The 26,553-nt window shown below is 39.2% G+C and overlaps 1 protein-coding gene across 3 annotated transcripts in view; it reads left to right on the top strand.

Annotated features, from left to right (window-relative positions):
• Positions 1–26,553, top strand: part of PALLD (palladin, cytoskeletal associated protein) — a 172,479-nt gene that overhangs the window by 134,008 nt on the left and 11,918 nt on the right. For 2 of the 3 annotated variants that reach the window (XM_065736208.1, XM_065736210.1), the window contains 6 exons: positions 4,403–5,098; positions 16,849–16,984; positions 18,779–18,883; positions 19,437–19,487; positions 20,938–21,159; positions 25,830–25,979. In XM_065736208.1, the coding sequence (XP_065592280.1) occupies positions 4,403–5,098; positions 16,849–16,984; positions 18,779–18,883; positions 19,437–19,487; positions 20,938–21,159; positions 25,830–25,979 (1,360 nt within the window). The remainder of the gene's footprint in view (positions 1–4,402; positions 5,099–16,848; positions 16,985–18,778; positions 18,884–19,436; positions 19,488–20,937; positions 21,160–25,829; positions 25,980–26,553) is intronic. The other variant, XM_065736209.1, reaches the window with a different exon arrangement.

Here is a 26,553-nt window from a genome sequence, read left to right as displayed (position 1 = left end):
CAACCATTTGCCTGTCTGCTCCACATCCCCTGATCTGTACTCCTGCTTCCTAGCATTTTAGCCTGGCCTAAGACTGCTTTATGCATTTTCAAAATAACACGATGCAAATAATGTGCCGGGAGTAAAAAAGAAATAAAAATAAAAAAAATAAATGAAAGATAGATCAGCCGAGTGTCTACCTCAGAGCATGCCACATTTGTGTCGTTTGGTGACCTTTGAGAAGATTCTGATCATCTGTCCACTCTTCTCTCACGCAATGTTTTTCACTTTTAAAAACACAATATTTTGTAGTTAACAACCAAAAATCTAAGGCATCTAGTTCTTCATCTTGTTTTCAAAACTTTCTCGTGAAAGGCAGCATCTTGCTGATCCAGTTCCAAGTGATTAGAATGAAACCTGTGCATGCAACCATTCTGATGGAAGATGAAGGCCTGAAACCTCACCTCAAGTTTATTCCCTGCGTAGTTTTACATTTTCATCTAAGTCTCTTGAGCAATCAGCCAACTGTTTGCACTCTTTTTTGAAAACTTTTTTTTTTGTTGTTGTTTCCCAAGCATCCCTAGTGCTGTTCAAGAAGCGTTTAGATGAGGTGCTAAGGGATTTGATTTAGTAGTTGGGTATGGATAGTGATAGGAGGATGGTTGGACTAGATGATCTTGTAGGTCCTTTCCAACCTTATGAACCTATGAACCAATGGAAGAACATAACATTAATGCTGGTATGGCTCTGACTTATGACGGTCACAGAAGCAGACCTTCCATCCAACCTACCTGTCACTGTCCAGACTAGGTAATTTTGCTAGGAAAAATGCTAAGGTGGTTAATGCAGTCATTTTCCAGTCAATTGGCTTGCTATTTCCGCTGAGCAAGGCTGGTTTCCACCATAAGTCTTGTAATATTTCATACGTCCATGTATGAAACTTTAGTTTGAAAGAAGAGGGGGGACTCACAGCCATGCTGTGCTGCCACAGAATAGAAGAGAAACAGAAACCAGACTGGAAGCAAGTAAGGTGCAACAAGCAGATACTGACAAGTCTGAAATTCCTAAGTGTACAAATACAATAAATAAATAAATAAATTCCATCTTTTTCAGTCATTTGTATTATTAAAAAAACCTGATGTAGACTAACGCGTCTCCAGGAGGAACTTGTATTTACTATCACAATCTCTTGTGTTGGTGATGTGAGCATAAACCCTCATTCTTAACTGTTGATCCAAGTGAGTTTTTCCTCTCCTCTTTCTCAGTCTCCAATCTCTGCACAGTTAGTGTATAGTAAGTGAAAAACTCAGACTTGTAACTGAAGGTGAAAAGACTGTGCCTTTGCAGCCTACAGGCTTATGACAAAATACTAAGTACTGTGAACAGTGAATTTGTAGATGTCTAGATGGTAAATAATAACTGGATAAATTCTGTGTTTTTCTCTGTTTCAACTAATGCACGCTTGAATTAAAGTATCACTGTTCTACTGTTTTGGTTTTTTTGGTAGTTTATCATAACTATAAGAACATCTGAAAACTAATATAAACATCACAGGTGAGAATATTTGGTATTAGAAGTAAATATTCACAAACACGAAAGCAGACCTTAGGCTACTTAAGCATGGTTTTCAGAGCCTTCTGAAACTTTGCAGTTTTCTATTTGCTATACCTTTAGTATGTCTTTTTAATTAATTTCTCCTGCCACTAGCTGGTTACATTTTACCAAAAATTTAGTTTTAACAGTTCATTCTTATGTTGTTATTACTATTTGGTACAATTGAAAAGTCCACGTGAGAAGTTAATTTTTGTTACCTTAAGATTTTTAGGAAAAGCTTGGTGTGTTTGGTGAAAGCAAGTAGACCCTTGAAAACACTTGGATTGACAAATATATTTCAGCTAATTGGAAAGAGGATGTAATTATAATTAAACTTTTTTGTTTTGTTTGTTTAGTTATCTTTGTTTCACTATGAGTGAGGGAAACCAAGGAAGCTGATTTCTTTGCATTGTTTTGACTCCTGTGCCCCTCTATGTCTGCTGCACAGCAGCCATGTAGTTGACCTACCTGTGTCAGAACTTCCACCTCTGGCAGTGTTATTGCAAAGTAAAATTGTTGACTTTGATTATATATATATTTTTGTTCTTCATAATGACATGTTGCTAATATACATTTGCTCAAGTCATGTGTGTAATGCAGTTTCTATTGTTAAAAGAGGAACATTGTGCAAAGAAGGATCATGTAGATGAAATTAGTGCTGTTCTGGGCTTGTAAGCCCTGATTTACAGGCGTGTATACCATTATGGCCTCAAATTAAGTTAAATTAAGCTTTCTGTGAAAGCAGGGGAACCTCATGTTTGTCTGCCAACCTTTTGTAGTCATGCTCTGAATCTGGTATTTAGTGCTGCCCAGATTGGTACTGCAGCAGTTTAGTGGCAGACACTTGTAGTAGTGTGCTTACCATTGGCAGGGCCATAGATGGTCATCTGTGTTGTGCTGTTGGCTGGGCGTATGGCCAAGTAACTTGGCAATGAAAATAAAAAAGTCCTAAGACAAGATGCTCCGACTTGCTTTTAGTATATGTTAGGAAAACAGAAGTGATGGAGGCACGTGAATTTCAGCATTTGCATTACTGAATTTCCCAATTTTTTTTTAAACCTAAGTCTCTCCGTAACGAATCGAAAAATGTTATGGTGTGTGAGATTATGAGAGAAGAGAAACAGTATTTTGAAGTAGTTTTACTGCTATTATACAGGACGCTGGCAAATAGTCAGACTAGAGAAACAGAGTGAGCCTAAAGTAGTTTTACAGGACTTTAGTCAATCAGAAATGACTTCAGGTATTTTTGTCATCAGCTGAGAGAGTCAAATGATTACGAGAACTAAAAGAAAAGACATTGTGTTGTTTCAACCCATATAGAGACAGGACATTCTTATGTAATTCAGTAAAAACTGAAAACTTAAGTTCAGCCTGTGCCTTTTGGAGCAAAAACTTGAACTCACAGGAATTTAGGTTCACAATGCATTAAAAAAAAGTACAAAATCTGCAAGTGAACAGCAGCATTTTAATAACGCAGTTTTCTTTTAAGTACCGAAATATGTATTGTAGGTGAGATAACTTATGCAGCTGGAGTGAAGCATCCTTATTGCTAAACAGGAAAAAAAAATTTTAAAAGAACTGATTTTTCAGTTTTCTGTCCTAAACTGACTCACTCCCATGTTTTATCTGCATAATGTCCTTTGGCCCAAGATCATGAGCAGAATTATTGTCAGCAAACATTTTCTGGAAAATGTGAATTGCTGGAATATCAAAATTAATCTTAGAATGGAAAATATGATGACAGTACCATTTCTAGTTTTGTTGCTACCAACAGAAGTATATTGTTGTGCCAGAATTGTGCATTCATATGCCATGCATTTAGCAGACAGCTTCTAAAGTTCCTGCCTAAATGACTTAAATTATATGTAAACAATGACACACTTGTATATAATGCAGGATTTATACATCTAATATACAGGAAAGGTATATGTTCACATGCTAAGGCTTTGTTGACATCTAGAGTGTTGAGCTAAAATTATGATTTCCAGTTGGAACATGGTAATTTTAAAGCAAGTCAGTCTGCTTAATTTTAAGATGAGAGACTATGCAAATCTGAGATCAGATTTTTATAATCTATGCTCTTTAGTGAATGTCTACTTCTTTTTTTAAAGGAAGAATTTGTTTTCCTTTGAGCTGATTAGTCCTGCAATTTACAATTCCTTAGAGTTGTATTCAGCACCTACTGAGATACACCTCAGAATTTACAGTTAGAATAAATCGTGGGGAAAACAAAGTGGGACTAAATACATGAGGAAACTTTTTGCTATCCCCTTAGGTTATAACTGCTTCCTGGAAGTCTACTTTGCTCATCTATAGATGCACGTGTGGTACTAACATTAGAAGTTGGTCCTTTGTTTCTGAGGAGCTCATTAAAAATATGGCATTATAATTAGGCTTGTCTGATCCACATACATGGGCTACTACAGAAATCAAGGCTGAAGCTGTTACTGAGTAAATATCTGAGGCTCATCAGGGAACCGGCCCAGGGAATGAAGTAGCAAAGTAGAATGAATTGAAACTTACCCAAAGACATCAGTGTTTTATTTATTACTTAGATTATTTGGATTGCTCTTGTAAATATGCTAAATGTCTTCAAATCGTCTTGCAGCATTCCTTTTTTGAGAACTGAAGGTTCTGTTGACTTTCTACTCTGCCTATGCTTTTGTAACCATGTTTAGCTCTGAAAAGTACGACTATTCTATATAGGTAAATACTTTAAACTTTCCCTTGCTTCTGATTCTTCTAGACCAATAACTCAGTGGAGTTTTTACCTCCTCCGGACAAACACTGCATGTCTGCTCACCTTTTTGTCTATTTTTCCTTCCCACAGGGACCCTATAAAAATACAGCAGCTGCAGAACCAAATTCGTCTGGAGCAAGAGAGTGGCCAGTGGTATCGTCACCAACAGCAACCTGAACATCATCAGCACGCTCCCTCATCTCCTTCCTTCCCTCCTCCCCCCTCCTTTCAAGAGCTCGAGTCCAGCCAGTGTGTTGTTTCTCCTGTGCCAATGAGTATTCTCAACTCTCATACTTCCCCAAGCATGCAGTCTTCCGGCTCCTTTAACTACGCTCGGCCTAAGCAATTCATTGCTGCTCAGAACATCAGCCCTGCTTCAGGTTACGTGACTCCTTCTTCAGGATCATCTACATCCAGCCTTCCTTCTCCTATGTCTCCGACTGCTTCTCAGAAACAGTTTGGGAGAGTACCTGTTACCCCTTTCTCTCAGCAGTTTGCTCCAGAAGGAGAGTATGGATGGTCTCCTTCTTCTCCATCTCCTCCCCCCCCACCTCCACCTGTCTTTAGTCCAACCGCAACATATCCGGTGTGTGATTCCTTTCCACTTCCGCCTCCTCCACCTCCTCCTCTCCCTTCCCTTTCTTCACCTTCCCACAGCCTGTCTCCAACTCCTAGATTTCCTAATTCTGGCCAGTCTCCAGCAGCTTTTCTCAGCTCCATGCTGCCATCCCAGCCACCACCCGTTTCTGTCAACGCTTTAGGCCTCCCGAAAGGAGTGATGCCTCCGTAAGTATTAGCTAATGAGCACTTTGAGTTCTACTGGAGATTGTATGGAAGATTATTACGCTTGGTTCATTCTATAGTTTTCTAGGGTCCTTTGCTGCTAGTTGCCGGTTGAAAGAGATGTGTTAATTGTTTGCAAATGCTTCTATGCTGGAGATTTGTTATAGTTTTCTGACGGTCACAGAATTCAGATTCTGAAAGGGTACTGCAGCCAGAACAGCAGACAGGGAAAATCAGTGGAGCTGATGAATATATGAAAGCAGCAGCCAAATGTTCTATGTGCCCAGGGCAGTGCATGGAGATTCGAGAAAACCCTTCTGATGATTCGGTTTTAAGACACCTATTCGGTGATATCTGCAGTCTGACGTTCCCACTGTATCTGGGCACAGAGGCAAATGAAGTAAGGCAAGCATTGTTAGAAACTCCCTATAGGTTTGTGATACGTTACTTTACAACAACAAAATAGTCGTAATGTATTGAATTTTGCCTAGAGGCTTTTTTCCAAGGAAGTCTGGGAGAGGGTTTATGAGGGGATTTCAAAAAGGAGTGCATAAAAACCAAACAGAACCCGTCCCCCTAACAACTCTCAATACTTGTTTTCCCCTTTTGTTTTCCTTAAAGGCCAGAATAGTTTTTTGGAGCATGTCAGCTCCTGTCATAGATCAGTTTGTCTTTCTATTGGCACTAGATTCTCATTCCATCCTTAGGGAACAAAGAGACATGCTGAAGAACGAAAATGAGAGTAGTTGTATCCAAGACTTATTTCTAACTTTGTCTAGAAGTTTGTCTAAACATATTCTCTGTAGCTAGGTGACTTGGTCAGCTATGTACTGTTGTGGTGGGAACTTATATTGTATCAGTCTAAGATATGCCAAGGAAGAGAAGGAGTAAAGCAGGCAGATATCAAAGTAATAAAACATATATATATACTTAAAAAACACCCAAAACATTTATTTATCTTGATTTCTGTCATATGGCTAATTATAGAATCTGGCCATAAAACAGAATTAAGAGAAAAATGAATCCGTTGTACCATTTGCTCTTTTGCTCTTAATAATTATGATTTTCTGTCTTACTGTGTCTTTTCCATTGCACTGGCTGTTGATGCTGACTGTTGAAAACTATATAACTGGTTTACTGATATCTTGGCAGTAAGCATAGCCAACGAAAGCCTGAAGTTACCCTTGATTAGTTAACGCAGCAAATACATGTAGTTACCTAGTTCTGTATGCTTGTCCTGTTGCGTTGCTTAGGGCGATCCATTGTGGACGTGAGTACTGGGTTCTTTTTGAGTTCCCTTTGGTGTTCTGTGATGGTGACAGTGACAGCACAGTCTTCTGCTGCATTCCACTAAAGTGGGGAGCAGTATCTTTCACCATTATGCCACATTCATGCACGTGTTCTTACTTGAAATATGTAGCTGTGTTCCTTTTCCTCATCCCCTACCATCTTTGGTCACAAACGGAGGCTTAACTCTGCAAGGATGCTTCCCTCTTCACCATTTTCCTTGCTCCTCCAAGCCTAGCAGCCAGCCTGGGTATGCATGTGACAGCGTATCTCTCTCTTAGGACAGCAGCCTCAGGTTCTTATCTGGGCAGGATAAGGAGATCGGTGCTATTTGGTCTGCATTCCCTCTGGAAATGTAGTCCAGGTGGAAGGTGGATCATGTTAAGCATGCTGAGTGGATGCGTATATGATTTATGTGTCTATATACATGTATATTGATTTTATATGTCTATGTATATATACACACACAAATAACGAGCATCCTACATTTTAATTATAACATTAAAACATGGGAAGGATGCACTGCTTTATGAAGAAAAAAAAAGTTAAGTCTTTTGGTCTCCTCTGATCTCTGCTACAATTTCAGTGCTTCTATCATGGTGTGTTTTTCTCCCGCCTTCACTTTTGCTTCATCTTTTCCCTTGTCTTTTGCTCTACCTTCACAAGTCCTCTTTCCTTGAATGTTTTCATTTTGCTGAGATGCCATTGTCTTAGAGCCAGTATTCCAGATCCTCAGCCTGTGTTCTTACTCGGTATTCTGTACATCTCTAAGATCCATTGATTGGAATGGATGATATTGACTGTGTGCTGTAGCAGACTGGCTGCTAAAGGTGCGTAATGATATTCAAAGTTTTGCTTCAGCAAAAAAAAAAAAAAAAGAAAAAAAAAGCCACTTAGCTTTGTCTCTACTTCTAAATTTGTCATATAGTTGTGATAATTGTGCGTTGCTGAAAGTGAATTAGCCATGGTTTGAAATGCCATGGGTGTAAAGGAGCTGCATATTTGATGAAAGACTCCCATTGCGGTGTTTGAAGCGGTAGAATATGCTCTTGAAAACCTAACTTTGATTTATTAGTGTATTTTAAGTTCAGTGAAGGTTGATTTGGAATTGTCTGTGTTTAGATATGTCCATGTTTTATACCAAGTGCCTGTTGGCACTGAAACGCTCTTAGCACAGCTTTACTATCTGCCTTCAGTGTTTTCATGGCTCGTCTTTATTTTTGCATGTATTTGTGTACTTCAGGACTGTAATTTACTGCTCATGTTTTGACTTTCTTTTTGTTTTTGTTTTATAATATTTTTACAGTGCTTGTTTACCTTGTCCTCACTCAGGCACAATTGTGTTCCTGATAGCCAAATGTATTTTGTGGTAAGAGTGGGATATAGGTGAAGCAATAAACATTGGCAGGCTGGTGTTTTGGGTAAGAACTGAATCACAGAATCATAGGGGTTGGAAGGGACCTCAAGACATCATCGAGTCCAACCCCCCTGCCAAAGCAGGTTCCCTACACCAGGTCGCACAGGTAGGTGTCCAGGTGGGTCTTGAATATCTCCAAAGGAGACTCCACAACCCCCCTGTGCAGCCTGTGCCAGTGCTCAGTCACCCTCACCGTAAGGAAGTTCTTATGCACATTCGTGCAGATCCTCCTGTGCTGCAGTTTTTGTCCGTTCCCCCTTGTCCTGTCTCCATACACTTCTGAAAAGAGTCTGACCTCACCACTTTGTCCCCCCACACCTCAGATATATATAAACCTGGATCAGGTCCCCTCTGTCTTCTTTTCTCAGGGCTGAACAGACCCAGTTCACTCTGCCTTTCTTCATAGGGGAGATCCCCATCTTTGTGGCCCTGCGCTGGACTCTTTCCAAGAGATCCCTGTCTTTTTTATACTGGGGAGCCCAGAACTGGACACAGTACTCCAGATGAGGCCTCCTCACCAGGGCAGAGTAGAGGGGGAGGATCTCCTCCCTTGACCTGCTGGCCTCGCTCTTTTTAGTGCATCCCAGAATGCCATTGGCCCTCTTGGCCATGAGAGCACACTGCTGGCTCATGGTCAACCTGTTGTCCACCAGGACACCCAGGTCCCTCTTTACAGAGCTCCTCTCCAGCAGCTCATCCCCCAGCCTGTACTGGTGCATGCAATTATTCCTCCCTAGGTGCAAGACTCTACACTTGCTTTTGTTAAATTTCATCTGGTTTCTGACTGCCCAGCTCTCCACCCTGTCCAGGTCTTGCTGAATGGCTGCACAGCCTTCAGGCATGTCAGCCAATCCTCCCAACTTCCTATCATCAGCAAACTTGCTGAGGGTGGCCACTATCCCCTCATCAAGGTCATTGATGAAGATGTTGAACAAGACTGGACCCAGCACGGACCCCTGGGGGTCACTGCTCGTTACAGGCCTCCAACCAGATTCTGCACTGCCAATGACAACCCTCTGCACTCTGCCAGTCAGCCAGTTCTCATCCCACTGCACTGTCCACTCATCTATCCCACACATCCTTAGCTTTGTAGCACTGCCCTCCCCCCATCCACCCAGCTAGTGACAACACCATAGAAGGCCACCAGGTTGGTCGAGCATGACCTCCCCTTGGTGAACCCATGCTGGCTACTCCTGATAACCTCCTTTTCTTCGAAGGATGGCATGAGATGGCATGCAGCACAAGCTGTTCCATCATGTTTCCTTGGACAGAGGTGAGGCTGACTGGCCTATAATTACCATGATCTTCCTTCTTGCCCTTTTTGAAGACTGGAGTGACATTGTATATCCTCCAATCATCAGGCACATCCCCCATTCTCCAAGGTCTATCAAAGATGATAGAGAGCGGTTCAGCAATCAATTCTCCCTTGGTTTTGGGACTCTGTAGATAACATACCATTATTTAAACCAGTTAGATGATAGGAATATTCTCGCAGCTTATAGATACAGAAATATTTTTCACTGTTCTCCCAGCACATTGCCTTACAGCCTTCCCTGGAGCACAGGAACAACTACTGCTGAACTTGCTAGAATTTATCTGGACGTCTGAAACATGGAAAGCAGCTTTGTCTAGTTAGTACACATTATTTCACTTAAAATATAAGCACTTAGTTGCAATGGTTGTGTGGTCAATATTTCAATTGCATAAAATATATCTGCCACTTTCAGTAAGCACTAGCCACTTTGTAGTTACTGTCATTTTTCAACTGTGATTGTGATGTAGCCAAGTTAGTTGAACAGACTTTAGGAACAACCTTATTTTTGTGATGGGGCAGATTTGATAAATGCATATCTTGACAGGACATTGTATTACTCAGCAAGACAAGAAGTACTGGTAGAGCTCCACAGCTATCACACAGGGAATTGTAAACACTCATCAGTTGTTTCCAAGATAAAACTTGGCTGGAGTTATGTTGTTTGGATGCAGCTGGTAAAAATCTTGGCTCTTTTTTTTCTACCTGAAGAAAGTTCTCTGGGTGGATAAATGCATTGGACTCAGGTTGGCTTTCAATTACAGAAGTGTTGTGGGGAAACTGGTTTGGTGTGACAGAAAATAGAGTTTGAGGGTATTTTGTCCACACTTAAATCTGTGAATCTGATCTCCACCATTCACATGAGAATATGAATTGTGCCTATATTAAATGAGTATACATTTTTTAATGATAGGATAAGACAAATTCTGAGTAAGCACATACATCCTCAAGTTTATTTGAGCATAAGTGAAAGCGAACTTAAACACAGGAGAAGGATTTCCTGACAAATTATTGAATGGTAAAATAAAAAACATAAATCGTGCTATAAAAAAGTACCTTGAGGAAATGAAATTTCTTTTTAAACACTAAAATACCACATACTGTCAGCTATACATATATCTTTCTAAACTAAACTAAAAAAAATAATAATCTTAAATTAGATACTTCATCAAGTTTATATTTTCAATAATATTATTTCAGTCACAAACCAGAGGGGAAAAAAAAGTCTCAGACATAGGGTTGAATTTTGGATGGTACTGAGTTGAGATGGGAATTGGACTCAATGATCCTTATGGGTTCCTTCCAACTCCGGATAATCTATGATAAATCTTCCCAGGAATTCTGTGGGAATCACAAGAATGGCGACATGAGAGAACTCTGAATATTTTTTGGGGCTACTGCTGAAATGGTATGCTGTGACTTGCTTATTGAATTCTGTCTCAAATGGCCAAGTAATCTGTGTTTCCTGATTCGGCGCTGGTGGTAACCATCGTGAGAAAGGACAACACTTCTCCATGTTTTTATCTTATAGCTTTCAATGGTCAATCGTCTATTATACCGGCTTTCATTTTTACTTTAATGTATTGATATCCAGCGTAGACCTGATGTTTGCTTTTCCTATTTCTTTATTTCTGTAATTTACAGTCATAACTGTAAGAATAACTGAGATTACTTACGGTATGGATTATGTGAAAATTGTGACGTGCAGGAGGGATTAATTAATTCTCAGTTAAGTATTCTGCTACAAAACTGAGAAGAGTCAGGATGTCTTCCTATTGCTGAAGTAGCTGTTCTCTATACTGCTTATTAATTCATCCCTGGAGCTCACTGTGGGGCTTAGGAAACTGTCTTAAAACAAATGCTTCTGTCATGGAAAAATTACAGCAAATACTAAGGTTAGCTTTTATTCCCAACTTCCAATTATCTTAAGCTCTTGCTTGTCCCATTAGATGATTTTTGTTTAAAGATTTGTGATTTATTGTGTTCTACCTTCTCTCCTCATGGCTTGGATCCTACCTGTAGCTATTAGAGCAACACCTGCGTGGTTTATCTGTGATATCAGGTATCACTTGTTGATGATTATGCTAAGAAGCACCTTATATTGGGGTTTTCAGTTTTGTGTAATGTAACGTTATGTTTGTGCGACTGCTAATTGTTAAATACATATCCATATCATCTTCTTTGAAATGTGATGAATGCGTGTTTGTTTCATTAGAACTTTGAAATCTGGGCTGTGTCCCGGGTCTAATCTATTAAAACTGCTCAGAAGAAGAGATCAGTGTTTTAACTTAGAAACGCAGACAGTAGCCAAAGTGACTGACCTCTTGGCAACCATAGTGTCTCGAAGACTTAATTTTCCAGATATTTTTATCTGACTCCTTCTCTAAATGATGGATGTAGATGCTTGAGATTGTTGCACGATGACAAGTGAACTTAACTAAGAGAACTAGTACCTATACCTATCCGTTGAAAAGAGAGAGAGGCTGTTTGTAGCTATTCATTTTTTTCAACGTAACTTGCACCATTGCAGTATAGTTTTATTTGGCTTGTGGATTTGGGCGCCACAGAAGTGCCTGAGAATGTAAAAGCAGGTACAGTGTTTAACTATAGCGGAGACATTAACCATGGTAATCACAAGGAGTACAAATTAATATCTTTGGTAGTACCTTTTCTCAAAAGTGTGGGTTTTCCTTTGTGTGCTTCTGGCAGTTATCTGTTTTTTCTCAAGAGTTCAGGACCATGAGGGTTGTGCCAGCCTTCTCTGTTTTCAAGTGTAGTTACTGCTTCTGTGATTTCCTCTTGACCATTGGTCCTAGAGTAACACTGGTAGCAATCTGAAAGACAGATAACATTACCAGTTACAGAAGAGTTAGCGTTTTTTTCAGTTATTATCCAAATATGTGGATATCACTTGAAAAACAAACAGCACTTTTTTCTGTGGTAACCAGTGCACTGTGAAGCAGAGGGCTTGTTTGCTTAGATGGCTATGAAGAAACCGAAGAGGAGAATGAAAAAATGGTAATTAATTTAATGAGTAGAAGTGCATTTTTAAGGATAAGACATAGAAACACAAATTTTGGGTGATGGTCATGTGCTTTATAGGTGAGTTGCTCTGTGTTGTCTCATCAGGTTGTGTAATCAAGTACTAAAGAAGGGTCAGACTTGCTCAGGAGCATATATTATTCATTTCAATCTTGATGCTATCCAATGCTGAGGCATGATTATTTTTTTTTTCCCCCAACGAATTCATAACTTGTTTTTGGATGGTAGAAATGGAACTTTATTACTTTTGTTTCATTTTATACAAATCACCCTCAGCCAGGATTCTGCAGTAGGCACTCTCTTAATTCAGGTACATTTAATATCATGTTACCAAGTAGAGCTAACTTTTAATCTGTATAGTACGTATGACAAGATCAGACTAAAATGATTTTAAAATGCAGCTGTTGCTTCAAAGTTCATGGTGTGTTACAGTGCTTGTAGTAACTTTGTTCTTACAGTAAGTAAAAAAATGCTTCAAATGGACAGGAATTACTGTATTTTTGGGAGACTCCAGTTTAAAAGGAAAAATCAAGTTACTGTTCATTATCTCAGTACCAGAGAATTGATTTAGATTTCTGTGAAACTGAGACATGTTGGCTGCAAACAGGAATTTGTTCTTGGGAGGATAACAATAGCTAGTCTGTTGCCCTTATTTACACTGTAAAAGGTACATAGGAAAAGAGAGGCAATCACATTCATGTGCCCTCTGTGTAATTAAAACATAAAAAATACTACTGGTTTGGCCTTTCGAAACAAATGTTAGAGCTAATATTTAAAACTAAGAAGAGCCAAGTCAAGGTTGTTCAGGTCTTAGTGTCACGGGTCTCCATGTGTGAGTTAAGTTTGCCTGAGTTTTAGAAACTTCCTTGCACCCTTACATATAAAAAAGAATTTATATGAATGATAAAGAATCTTAGCAAAAGCAGCTGAATTATGTTTGCTACCAGGCTTTCTTGACATTTTAAACCATCTCCAAAGCACAACCTCATTCTGCTTGAGAGGACAGATTCACCAAGGGCCTTCTCTTTGCTGCCTTTGTTTTGTCCGGCTTTTGCGTGTCTTAAGAGCTAATGTGGAGTGTGTGCGTATGTATATCTATATTCTTAGATAGATATTTATATAAATGTAGAGGTAAAGAAGGAGACTCTGGAGAGGGAGTGGAAATGGAGCATCTCCAGGTCTGCTCCGAAAGTAATGCCACCTGCTTTGTTATGTTGCTCTGCAACACAAGAGGCAGATGGTACAGCAGCGAAGACTGAACCTTCCCACTAGTTTCCTTTATGTTTTGGTTGCCATCTGACAGACGGCAGCAGAAGAGCAATCTGACCAAGTGGCATCTGACATGAATGACATGTATGAAGCAAAGGTGTGTCATTGAATTCCTCCATATGGAGGAAATTGCACTTACTGACATTGATCTGCACTTGCTGAACGTTTCTGGAGACCAAACAGTGGATGTGAGCACACAGGCTGTGGACGCTCCTTTTCAGCAGTGGTGACAGTGCCAGTGTGTCACTTCTGCTGGTGCAGATTTTTATAAGCACAATGTACAGACTGTTACTCATTGCTGGCAAAAAATGCATCACTAGTGGTGGTGACTATGTTGAAAAGTAGTGTACTGTAGCTGACAAACATGCTCTATCACATAGCGTTATTGTGCTCTTTGTTGTAGCTTTCATGACAATAAATAGGAGGCATTACTTTCAGAGTGACCTATGTATTTCCTCACATACCTCTTCTTTTTGTCCTGAATTAAAATAGTTCTGAGAGTGAGTGGGTTTTCTAAAGGTATTTGAAGGTATTTTGGCCAATATTCATTTTTATTGTTATATTTTTAGGCTAGCTCGTTGCTTAAATATTTACTTGTTAATGTAAGTAAAAAGAATAGAACCTATTTTCAGGCAAATTGCCTTGACTGGGCCTCAGACTTCCAGCCCTACTGTGCAAAGTTCAGGATATTCTGGCACACAGAGATCTGGAAGGTTGTTAAGGAGTATGCCTCTTGTGTTAAATGCTACCAGAGATCGCTAGACCATTGCTGAAACATTGGCTTACCTTGTTCTTTAGAAAAAATTCCTTAGCTTCCCTGAATAACTTGTTCCATTGTTTGACTGCCATTGGTGGAGAAAAGAGAGAAGGAGAGAGAGAAGTTGTACACTGTGTTTGTCAAAGCTCAGTCTGCCATTCTTCAAACCAAGTTCTCTACTTGTCATTGGCAGCCATGGAGAATAATTGAATGCCAGCAATTTTGATGTTTTTTTTTCTTGTTTTCTTATCTTTATTCTCTTCATTTCTTGAATAAATAAGCAAAATTTTCCAACCTTGTCACAGGGGCGATGTTTTAAAGGATCTTTCTTGAAGTGCTCTGTGTTATAACTGAACTTGGTGTCCAGCAAAAAAAATAATAATTTAACATATTTCCCTGTGCTATAGTGTCCCAGAATTATATTGGTCTTCCTTTTGAAATAATTGCTTTGTTGTTCAGGTTTTAATATCACAGATTCTTCTGTGAAATTGATAATATATTAGTGTTAATTTTTTTATTTTCGTCAAGCTTTGAATGGTTTGCCTGAATGTCATCATCGTTAGATAGCTTCTAGACTAATTATGTAGATGACAGCTGTGTTACTTGTAAATGATTTGCAGCCTCCTCAAGTTCAGTGTCATCAGCCAATTTGAGAAGTGTGCATTTATTCCGGATGGTGAAGGTTGAAATATTAAGTACAGTACAGACCTTAGAATGACTTTACTGGTTTATGTTCTTCCAATTTGATAGGGAAGAAACAAATAGCTACTACTCTCTGAATGTTGTTCTTAGGCAGTTGTGCAGGAAATAGTTATATAACAGAAATTTTAGCTGGGCTGTTTGCTTCATTTGATAGGGAACTGATGAATCTCCTGAGGGCTTACTCAGAAGAAATAAACTGAAGTGTATCAAAGCTAACTCTTTTTGCCTGTCTCCACATCTGCCAGCCTGACAGAGAGAAAAATGAATCAGCTTTTATTCGATACAGTTTTCATTGCCTTACAATACTGCACTGCTTTGAAGTTGACTGTGATGTTGTTTTCTTGTGTTTAGTATGGATATTCAACTTACTGACCGTTGTTCTTGCGTTATGCGTTCCCCTTTGAAAAACAGATAGATGTGCTTGCTTAGGGACTTTTTGTTTTCAGAGTTAATTGATAATGGCTCAGAATTTTTTCACTTGTTACTTGAAATCCAATCCTGAGTACTTAGGCCACAGCACTCTTGACTTCCCTGCGGTAAATTGTAAATTTGACCTTTTCTGTCTACCAAATACTGACAGAAGAGGGGTATTTTTTCTGTGAAGACTGTTCCTGTTTTTATCATGCGAATATGAAATTTGTGAGAAGGAATTCTTCTGCTTGTTGACTGAAAAGATCTCCAGCTAATGGCTTAATGCTTCTAGGGAGAGGGTTGTTCTCTGCTTTCTGCAGCGCTAGGCACACATCTGCTCTTATTCTGTGAGTTGATGTGAAAAATGAAGTCCTTTCTTTACTAGACCTTCACTCTTTTTCTACTTTGAATTTACTTTCAGTAGCAGTATGACATGTTTTAAGAATTCAGACATAATGTCTCCAGTTACTGTCTTCTCAATCTGTACATTTAATTTTGTTCTACTTTTGACAGCATATTATGTATTGCTCAATTTAAACTTAATGGGAAAGGTTACCACTGAAAATGCTTTCTGAGGAGTAAGTTCTACCTGACTGTGAATGATAAACATAGTACTGAACAATAGCCAAGAAATTTTTATCTTCTTGTGATTCTTGTTTAATATCTTGGTGCTGGTAATTATATTATCCTGTTGTATAGTGGGAAGAAGTTTGCCCCTTACACGCTGGTCTAAATTTTCATCTGCGTGTTTGACAATTTATCTGATTTGATTCTATGTTTCATGTAAGTAATCTCTTTATAATGGGCTGAGCCCTAATTAATCTCTACAGTTAAAAAAAAAAAAAAAGGCAAAAAACCCACTAACATTGAAGCTCATTTCCAGTAGAAGAAAACATTGTTGAGTATTTCCAGAAGTAGAACTATTATAACATTACTGAAAACTGCCTTAAGGACATTATAATGTTTCTCGCGAATGTAAGCTAGACATTGTGAATGTCTGTTCTTTCAGAAATAATGTGTTGCCTTCTGGGTGTGTGTTCAGAGATACGAAGAGTAAACACGAAGCTATGCATTGTGTATTGAAAGTCTGAACCAAGAAATTAGTTAATAAATAATATGAGCAATTAATGATTAACTACCTTGTACTTCTTCATGATCTTATTCTATCTGGTTCTTAATGGGAGCCTAGTTTATCTTCGATCTGTATTTATCTGGTCACGCTTCCGCTTTCATGTTTTCTCTTGCTTTGCTTTCTTGCCACTGTTCATCAGTTTCCTCTTAAAGTATATGACGTTTACAGCCATGGCTATAGTACCCCGAACTCTATCCTAGCCAATGCTGTACTTTCAAGTACAGCATAATTTCAGCTTTATACTTAAACTAACCATTGAATCAGTGATGTGAGTTAGAAGGAACAGCAAAGTAAGTAAAGATACTAGACTTCTAATTTCAAAGGCACAGTGACATATTCTTCACTATTGGCAGATTTTATCTGGTAATTCATAAATTCTAGTGATTTCAGGAAAGCTCATGAATTTGCCTGTATTGTTTTGCAGGGGATTTCCCAAGAAAACAGGCAGAACTGCTAGAATAGCATCAGATGAAGAGATTCAAGGATCAAAAGATGCTGTGATTCAGGATCTGGAAAGAAAACTTCGCTTCAAAGAAGACCTTTTGAACAATGGGCAACCGGTATAAAAAAAAAAATACTGTGGGGGAAGGGGCTTGAATGTCAAGGGCAGCATCTTAGATAAACTGCACATAAAATGAATGTAGAGTGTTTTTGCATTTTATTTATTTATTCCTTTTAACTGGATTTCCAGAGCTGCACTGCTGTAAGTAATAATAATGTATATTTTGGCTTAACTTTCATTCCCTCTGTTGTTGAGCAACTTAACTTGGAGATCTCAAAGAATATGAGTTACCGTATGATGCCTTCTCAATCTGTACCTCAGGGACATTTCATCTCTACTGGGAGTCTGGCCAAACAGTGTATGTGTAGTGCTTGACCAGTCCAGCCTCCACTCCACCTTGTGTCTATCTGTTAGGCATCAGAGGGGAAAAAATGGGTGGTGAGTGTCACAGGGGACAAAGTAGTTTGTCATGAGTAACAAACCTGTTAGGAATGAGGCATCCTTACATACTGCAACAGTGGGACTATATTTGACCAATAGGATATTAACTATCCTGTAGTACTAATTCACAGACTTTATCAGGCATTAACAATCTACCTGAGGAGGCAAGAAATGAGATGAAAAGAGCAAGCAAATCAAACAATTTAAATACACAGGTGTAAAATGTACAAAAAATAATGCAGAACTGTAAGATATGCATAGAAGATAAAATACTAAATTCTTCCTGCTCAGAGTTAGTGAGAAGCAACTCTCTCAAGACTTGATTGCAGTTATTAAGGTGTTGATTTAAATTTATTTGAAGCAGGAGTCTCTTTTACGAAGAAGGTAATGTAAAAAACGTTGTCTGTCATCCCTGTTTTGCCCATGAAATGTTTTCGAAGGCATAGGCACAGGAATGACTTGGACATATTTACTTCAGTGAAAGATGGTGTGCTTTAAGTTTCTTATGACCATACCTTGAGTTCTGCTACAGTGTCTGACATCTGGACTACAGTATTTTAGTTCAAGATAATCTATTGAGTCCAACTGTCTACTGCATGACATCCAAATTCTGCTTCTCGCTACGGGTCAATGGTGTGATACGAGTAACTAGTACTGGTATACTTACCTTTACCAGAGGGTCTTCAGTACTTAAGCAGAGTCACTCTCTCAGGAAAAAAAATAAGTCATGGAAAACCTTAGTTGTGTACTTAAGGTTTTCCTTTAATTTGCTTTACCTTCTGAGTGTAAATCAGCACTATGTCTTCTATAAGTTGTCTCTTTAATTTGTGATAGACAAAGAAAAAATGGAAATTAAAAAGTTAAAAGAAATTACTTTTTCTATGAAACTTCTATTTTATATTTGACAAAATAATCAGATAGAGTAATCAATATAATATTATTATAGAATTATTATATAATATTATTATAGAATAATCAGTATCTTGTTGGCATTTTTGAGAGAGTTTTCTGCTTTGTGCTTCTAATGTAAAAATTAAGCAGAACAGCTAGAAGTGAGATTTGGTATGATTTGACATGCGCTATTTGGATGGTCATGCTGATTTAAGTAGTTCGTATTGCTCATTTCTGCCCAAGTGTCTGGCAGGAGGATGGAAACAAATGGCAGAGTCAAGAGAGGCGTTGCTTCAGACAGAAAAGCCCCTTGTAATGCAAAAAAAATGCATTGCAATCTGTGGTAGAAAACTGCTGTTGAAAGCATATTGCTGTTCTCTTGTGCATTACTTAAAGCATTGTTTACTCTCTAACTGCCTTGTAGTTCTTATCAAGAAATAAGAACCTTTATTTCTTCTTAGTCCCTTAATCCCCTTAGTCCCATTCCTTTTTAATTTAATTTTGTTTTGTTGTTGTCCAGAGATTAACATATGAAGAAAAAATGGCTCGTCGATTGCTGGGAGCTGACAGTGCTGCAACTGTCTTCAATATACAGGAACCACCAGAAGAGGAACCTGCAATACAGGTGCTGCATAACTCTACAAGTACAGAAGAAAATAAACATTTTTTTTAACAGGCAGCAGTTCAGTTATTTAAAAGTCCTAGATAAGACAATAAGTATATACAAGATAGGACAGATTTGATTACGGAAGTCATATGTTATATGTCAGTGAAGTAAACTGGAGGAACACATGCCTGTTGCTCAGTTTTTCCATACTGAATAAGGTTGAGAGTTCTCAAATAACTTCTGTCAGCTTTAAACTCTCCCATTTATCCTATCCTGTCCTGCCCTTTAAGTCTGCCAAGGCAAAAGTACATCTACTATCTGGAAACCATCTTATCTCTATGTATGTAATTTGCACTCTTTGAATGCTGTTCAAAAACACAATGGAAAGCCTGCTTGGAAGGCCTGGTACATACTGCCCATTGTTCAGATGCCAGAGCTGCAATTCGGAAACGTATAGCATTTGTTTGCTTATGTTACCGCATAAAGTACCTTCTTCTCATCGACACTCACATTTCCATGAATGCCTCTCTGTCTTCTTTCTGCTTCTTGATCTTTTTTTCTCCTCTTGCAGGAAGCTTGTTCTACTGATGCTTCTGTAGTCAGTCCTATGGATATTCAAAAGGTTAATGCTTTCACCTTTTTCTTTCTTTGTTGTTGTCGCTCCGCTAATTATTGTTTTCATTATTATTTTTTCTTTTCCTGTTGTCTGTGCACTTTCCCTTTTGCTGTTCTTGGTTAATAACAAGAGATCACCAACAGTAATAACTGGGGAGTTTGGGAATGCCTTCTTGTTTATCTTGTTAAAGGTGATCTCTAAGTCTAAGTGATTGTGAGCAGCTTAACTGCAGCAGTGCCATGCTCTTTTATCTTTCTGCTCTGGTGTTAATGTATACTGATGCTAACAGCCTTTTGCATCTAAATCAGCTGCTCTTTATGTATACCGATATGCTTTTATTCCTTTGTTCCCTGGAAGTCCACCATTAAAAAAAATAATAAATAAAAAGCAGTTTACAAAGGTATTTTTTCTACTTACTGTGGGCTATGATTAGTTCTGTGACCAGCCAGCAGAAAGGCTACATCTCATTCCCTGATCAGAGTCAATAACAGAGTGGGTACATAAAAGCAAACTGCACTTAAGATGCATTTTCCGTCTTAAGAAAGTAAAGATGGGAGGCAATAGTCAAAGGTCATCTAAAAAAGAACTTAATTTCTGCAGACTGGGAAGGGCAAGCAAATAGATTTTTTCCCTCCTTGAGCTTTCTTGCATTCTGGTATTATCTTTGCTGTTGTTAAGATTCAAAACTGGACTGTTTTACTGAGTGGACAGTGCAAGAAAACAAATAACTGTCTGTCATAGTAATAATCCCCAGTATCTGGGAAATTTAAACAAGCAGTATTGTTTTATACTAGATGAAACTTTCTGCCCTTCTTTGCAAATCTTGAATACTCTGATGAGAAACTTTTTTTTTCCTGTGGAAGAAGTGATACTTTTGGCCAGCCAGAGGAGGATCCATGGTAACAGGAGTGGAGGGAGGCAACTATCATGGACAGTGGTGCCATTTTCTCATTTTTACAGGCAACTATAAACGAAATCATTTCAGCCTTCTTGTGTAGCCTCTGGTACGGTTCTATGCAAATAGCAGATGTGAACCATATGGTCTTCTGGTCATCTGGAAACAAAACCCACCCTAAATCTGCCTGTACCCTGAAGGAAATATTACTGTGTTGTTTTTTTTCTTTATGAACTGCTTTGGAATACTTTTATAACCTTTTATAAAAAAAAAAGCAACCAATGACTTTCCTTCCCCTTATAAATTAAAGCTTAAGATAACATGAAACACAATTTTTGCCTCGTACCAGATGTCTTCATTGTTTCATAGGGAAGTTATTGGAGGCACGGATTTTGGTGTTCTTCTGCAACAAGATACAATTTCTTTTTATATGGAAAATCTTAATGGATTGTCAGATCAGTAGAATAACAACAATCACAAAAACATCTTGCATGCACCACAATGCAACACATCATAGTATGTTGGGTCCTGACACTAATACAAACCTTTCTTGTTTGACAGGAATATAAAGTCTCCAGCTTTGAGCAAAGATTGATCAGTGAAATAGAATACAGGCTGGAGAGATCACCTGTGGAGGAATCAGATGATGAGGTGCAACATGGAGATGAACCTGTTGATAACAGTGTGTCACCATATTTTGAGATAAAGCTGAAGCATTACAAAATCTTTGAGGGAATGCCAGTCACATTTACCTGCAAAGTGACAGGAAATCCAAAGCCAAAGGTAAGAGAAGAGGGTGTACAGTTCTAGAAACACTCTGTAGAACTCTGTACTCAGTACCTTGCATTTAGCCCCTAGATCCTAAGGGTTTTGTCTTGCAGGAACAGCAGACGTTCTCTTTTGTAAGAAAGATTCCTAGCTAGCAATCTGGCAGTTGCTTTTGTCACCATGGAATGTGTTTAGATTTATCAGGCAAAAAATTTACTCTCAGGTTCTTAATCTCTTTCCTGAGACTTCAACACAATTATTTAACCTATAAGTAATGTTTGTCACTTTGAGTTTCTCTCATGGTACATCTGCACCACAAAACGTAGTGTGATTCTAGAAGTCTGCATGTGAGCTGACACAGTGGCTCCAAATGCAATCAATCTGGGTTAACATATGGGTTAATTGGCTTGAGTATGGCAACGTGCTCACACGAAGATATGCTGCCTCTGGTTCAGGAGCCAGTGCGGTATCTGCACGCTTCAGCGACGCAGTTCATATCTACACACTTCTAACAAGACTGGACTTAGTTGAAGGTTAAAGAAAGGCAGACTGAAATACTGTAGGCTCCCATATATTGCAGTAGCAAGATGAGACATGATAGTGAGTTCATAATGATGAGCTTCTGAAGGAGGGTTGGGCTTCGGAAGCGTTTCCTTTCTGTGTATGTAAAAGCACCTGCCATATGATGTCAGTAGTCTGGAATAGTGCCTTTATTTGGTAGGTAACATTGAACCATTTTGTAAATTACCTGTCCATTAGCTGGCTAGTTACGGGTGAGTCGAGCAGCAGCAGCATCTCAGACTGCCTTGTCAGGCCCATGTGTTCCCTCTTGAGGTCCTTGCAGTTCTTACAGTGACCTCTTGTGGCTAGGTGCTCTTTTTACCTCTTGGATATTTTAAGTGGTATGCAAAGAGAATGTGAAGACCTCTAGAAAAAGTTGTACGGGTATTGAGAGTTTTGAACTGATTTTACATGTCCAATACTGCACAAACTGTAAATAGGAGAAATCAGCTTTGTCAGGTACTGGAGAACGAGGAACAGCTGCAGCAGCATGTACACTAGCAAGTAGTACAGACCATGAGAAGTGAATCTGTAGAACGAGATATCCATCTCTGCATGCATTTCAGACTGGCTCTAATCTCATCCTATGGACTGAAGCAGATGCAGTATTTAAGATGTGTTCTTGGAGCTCATTGTCTGGCTTAGTTTCATCTGAAAGAGGTCCAGCTCTGTGCTCCAAGACCATTTCACAGGACGAACCACTGCAGCATAGTAGGGGGTGATCAGTGTACTCATATCAAAAAAGCACTCCTGTTTCAAAGCAGAGTAGCGTAGACACTAGGAAGTCTGACTGAAGCCTGCCCTTTGATGTCCAGCATTATTTTTGATGTGACCATACAGAGGAGTCCGAGTTGCTGAATAAGGCTGGAAGACAAATCATTTCATTGCTGTTAGAGGTGAGGTGTGCTCTTGTTGCCTGGAGCTTATGACTAAGCTGCTGAATGACCTCCTGTGAGTCAGCCTTAGTTAACTATCACCATTCCCTTCTTTTCACAGTTTTCAATTACAGTGTAGCCTCACAGTTATCTTAATCTGACTTAAGACAGATGAAAGAGAATGCCTCTTCCTCCTTCCCTCACTCTCTTGTTTGGCATTAGTGACAGCACAGACGGGGAAACCATGTTGTTTATATTTCTCCTAAAATGCTGCACTGTTTAGGAGTATTTGATGTGAACGTGGTCTGATTAAGATATGGCCTTTTTTTTTTTTGTAGTGTTAAAACATGCACATTAAGAAGTGATTTGTTTTTATACCTGGGACCTATGATGCTTTATTCCATTCATTTGCTGATGCTTTTGTAATTTAAGTTGCTTGGGATAAAACTAATTTCAGGCCTGTTAGGTAGTTACTTGTTAGTCAGATTTTGCAAGTGTCAAAGGCTGTGACTTCTCTTTACCTGACTGTGTGTGCCAATATAACAGTTTTGACTTACTCAGTGGTTGGGGGCTGTCCTGCTCTAGTTTGTTGAAGTGGAAGTGTTGCCCCTGAACAAATTCTATACTTTGGCTAATGGAAAGCTGGAAATAATTTACTAACTTAAAGCTCCTCCCTTCTAAGTATTCTGTTAGCTCTGCCAAGGAACAGCTTTGGGAAGGACTGTAGTGTTTCTAAAATCTGGCGTTCATTACAAGGGATTTTTCTAAAGCAGGCTTATTGGCTTGATTATTTTTTTTCCTGAACATGCTGTGTAAATTGAATACTGATGTGCAAATTGTATCTTCATAAATATGACTTTTTAAACCTGAGGTTCCTTTTGTTATAACCTTCTGCAAAATGTAGAACAAATTTATCATTAAAATGAGAACCCGCGGTAATGCAAGAGAGGGATCATGGAGTACTTCTTTTTAAGGGATATTTATCTTCAAAATCAGGGAAATACCATGCAAAAAATTAACGGAGACTTGGATGTTGCATAAAGCTTGTACTGGTTTTGCCGCACAGGGCTGAATATAATTCATAGTGATTAAAAATGACTGCGTTGCTTGAGATCAAAAACCCTTCTGTACTCTCTATTCCATTGTATTTACAGTCATTACACATCAGTGTCTGAAAATCTGATACAAATAAAAGCAATCCAGATGCAGTGCTCAGCGCTTTTGTAGTTTAATGGTACATCTATTAAAAGGTATCTTAGAAAGAAAATGCTTTGCTACAAGGGCCATTGTTTCCAGCATTGGTAGTGTTTTACCTTTAAACTCTGCCAGATGAAGGTAATATTAAGCATCTACTACACCTAAGTAAAAACTGTGTATGCCAATGCTTTTAAATGTAATGGAAATGAGTATGGGACAACATACGCATGATGTTTGGATAGCTGGTTCAGTTAATATTTGCATGTATTTCCATGTAATAATTCCTGGCACGTCTCCTGATATTTCTGATAAGTGCTTTGTTATTGAATAATTACTACTTAATGCAGCAGATTTCCAGGCAGCATTATGACACATATGAAGCATGCAAGTTAGAACTCATTTTTTTGCAGCTCTGCTGTTACTAACATCCATTATGACTTGTGTATAAGTGATCAAATATCTTCTGCATCTCTAGTAAGTGCTCTGTCAGCAAATGAGAAGACATTACCAAATCTTTTGTTAGCACCACAGAGTCTTTGCAAGCCTGCTGACAGACAAAATGGAAAACAAGTATAAACAGCTCTTGAGGAAATGAAATAATTTCTAGTTGCATATAATGCTTGTTAATAGTGAAAACATACACCGTAATTAATGAATGGAAATTTCCCTTAAAAATTCTCTCCCAACCATTCTCCGTTGTATCTTAGTGACATTTAAATGTGTATCCTTGATTTTATCCCAGAGGGAATGTATTAGAGCTTAGAAATGTTGGAGAGAGGTGACCCCTGTGCTTTTGCCTGCTGCCCCCGGGGATACCTGCAGCCAGGGCCACAGAGAGTGAGCAGAGTTTGCAGGGAGCAGAGGACTGTAGGGGCTTGCAGATACTCATGAGTGAGGCTCTTCCACAAAGCCACCTCCTGCAGAAGCTAGCCCTCAGCCCCTCTCCTTCCCTCTCACATCTCCTTGCCTTGTTCTGCATGAAGTCAGTTGTACTGGGGAACCTGGTATCAACTAATGCTCCTTTAAAGAGAAGTGAAGCCTGCTTGTGTAGATGGGAGGCTTTCAAAAGTACACCCAGCAGTGCTGAGTGGGTTGAGAAGCAGAAGTGGCTTGAGAAGCGGAACGGCGCTGCTTCAGGTATGACAGTCAGTGCTGTTCTGTGCCAGGGCTGGTTGGGGGAGCTTTTGTGTGTGTGTGTGATTTATGGATTATTGTTAAGATATCATTCTACATACATCATTTCTTGGCTCATCAAAAGCAACTCTTGGGTCAGCCAAAGAATAAAATTATGTATCAAAAGCAATGGGAAAGGCCTCTGTTTGACAGGTAATTTAGCTTTGCTGTGCAACTTGGAACTCTGCTATTGTTGGCACACAGTAATTAAGGGCTGTCAATATATCGGCTGACTTGGAAGTATTTCCTGTTACTTTGTAAAGCTGCCTTTTCCCGTGGATGTCTGTCCCGCCGGGGTGATGCTGGGGGACTTGGCCCTGCTGCTCTGCCCTCAGAACAGAGCAGCTCGCTGCCTGACTGCCTCGTGCTGGAACAGAGGATGGGGCAGCACTGCGTTTCTGCGATGAGATCGTTACTGTTGAGCTAATTGTTCTGATAATGACCTTGGTTTAGGCTTTTTGTTTTTGTTTTTTCCCAAATGAAATCAATAGCTCTCTTAAGTTCTTCCTCCAACTCCATCAGATTTAAGTGAAACAAAAACATGAAGTTAGTATTCTTATCTGATCTGGAACTTTCCTTTATAATGACTTTTTCAGCTCTTAGCTGCTGCTCTGTCTGTGATGAGTGCAACCCTTATGCACATATGAACTTCTGAGATGGGCGGCTCATTGCTCCCTGAGCCACTGCTATCCTGGAACTTGGGTTTGATCACAAGTTGTTCCGGAGTGTGGTTCCACACCTCTGTGGGCTCATCAGACCTGTTCCTTTATTGCCAACCAGAGAAGTTTTCAGCGGCCAAGATTTGTTAGCGTTGTAAATTGAGAAACGATGACAGTGAGCACCTACCTCTTACCAGCCCTTCTTTGTTTTTCCCTGCAGATTTATTGGTTTAAAGATGGGAAGCAAATTTCTAAGAGAAGTGATCACTACCGAATTCAAAGAGAACCTGATGGAACTTGCTCACTGCATACTGCAGCCTCCACCCTGGATGATGATGGGAATTACACTATTATGGCTGCTAACCCACAGGTAAATGAAGGTTTGGCTTCAGAGCAAACATGCTTCTGAACCTTACGTATGCGTGATTTAATTAAATGATGAAGTCACCACCAAGTATGTAAGTTAGATTTCTGTTTTCATCTTGCATCAGTAGGGTGGGAGCTTTCTATCTCCCAGAGATTAGCAACTCAACAGCAATTTTTTTCCTATGGTTTGAGGTTTCAGAGGGGACGGGTGTTGTCTTTTGATTGCTGTTCCATCATTTGTTTCAGCCGATAACATCTTGGCATCTTAACCAAATATGGATACCATATGTACTATACAAGGGGGGGAAAAAAATCAAGTTTACCAGAAGTAGTAACTCAATCTGGCTGCTAAGCTTTCATTTTTATTCTCATGACACCATTTGCTGACTGAGGCCAGCTCTTTGAAGTGAATGGGAGTACATCTCACCTCAACATGGTTACCTCAGGCGGTGAATGCAGCTCTATAACAAAAAAAAATTACGGTGGTTACTGGGGAACGTTGCACAGTGTCTTGTGTTGGGACCAGTGTCTTTAAGGCTGTGTTCTGAAGTGCACAGTGTTACTGAATCTGTAATATT

Source organism: Cyrtonyx montezumae, unplaced genomic scaffold (assembly GCF_038088225.1).
Source record: "Cyrtonyx montezumae isolate F1298 unplaced genomic scaffold, pur_monq_1.0 scaffold_2, whole genome shotgun sequence".
NCBI lineage: Eukaryota > Metazoa > Chordata > Aves > Galliformes > Odontophoridae > Cyrtonyx > Cyrtonyx montezumae.
Note: the sequence above shows the minus strand (reverse complement) of the source record. Positions and strands in the feature narration are given on the sequence as shown.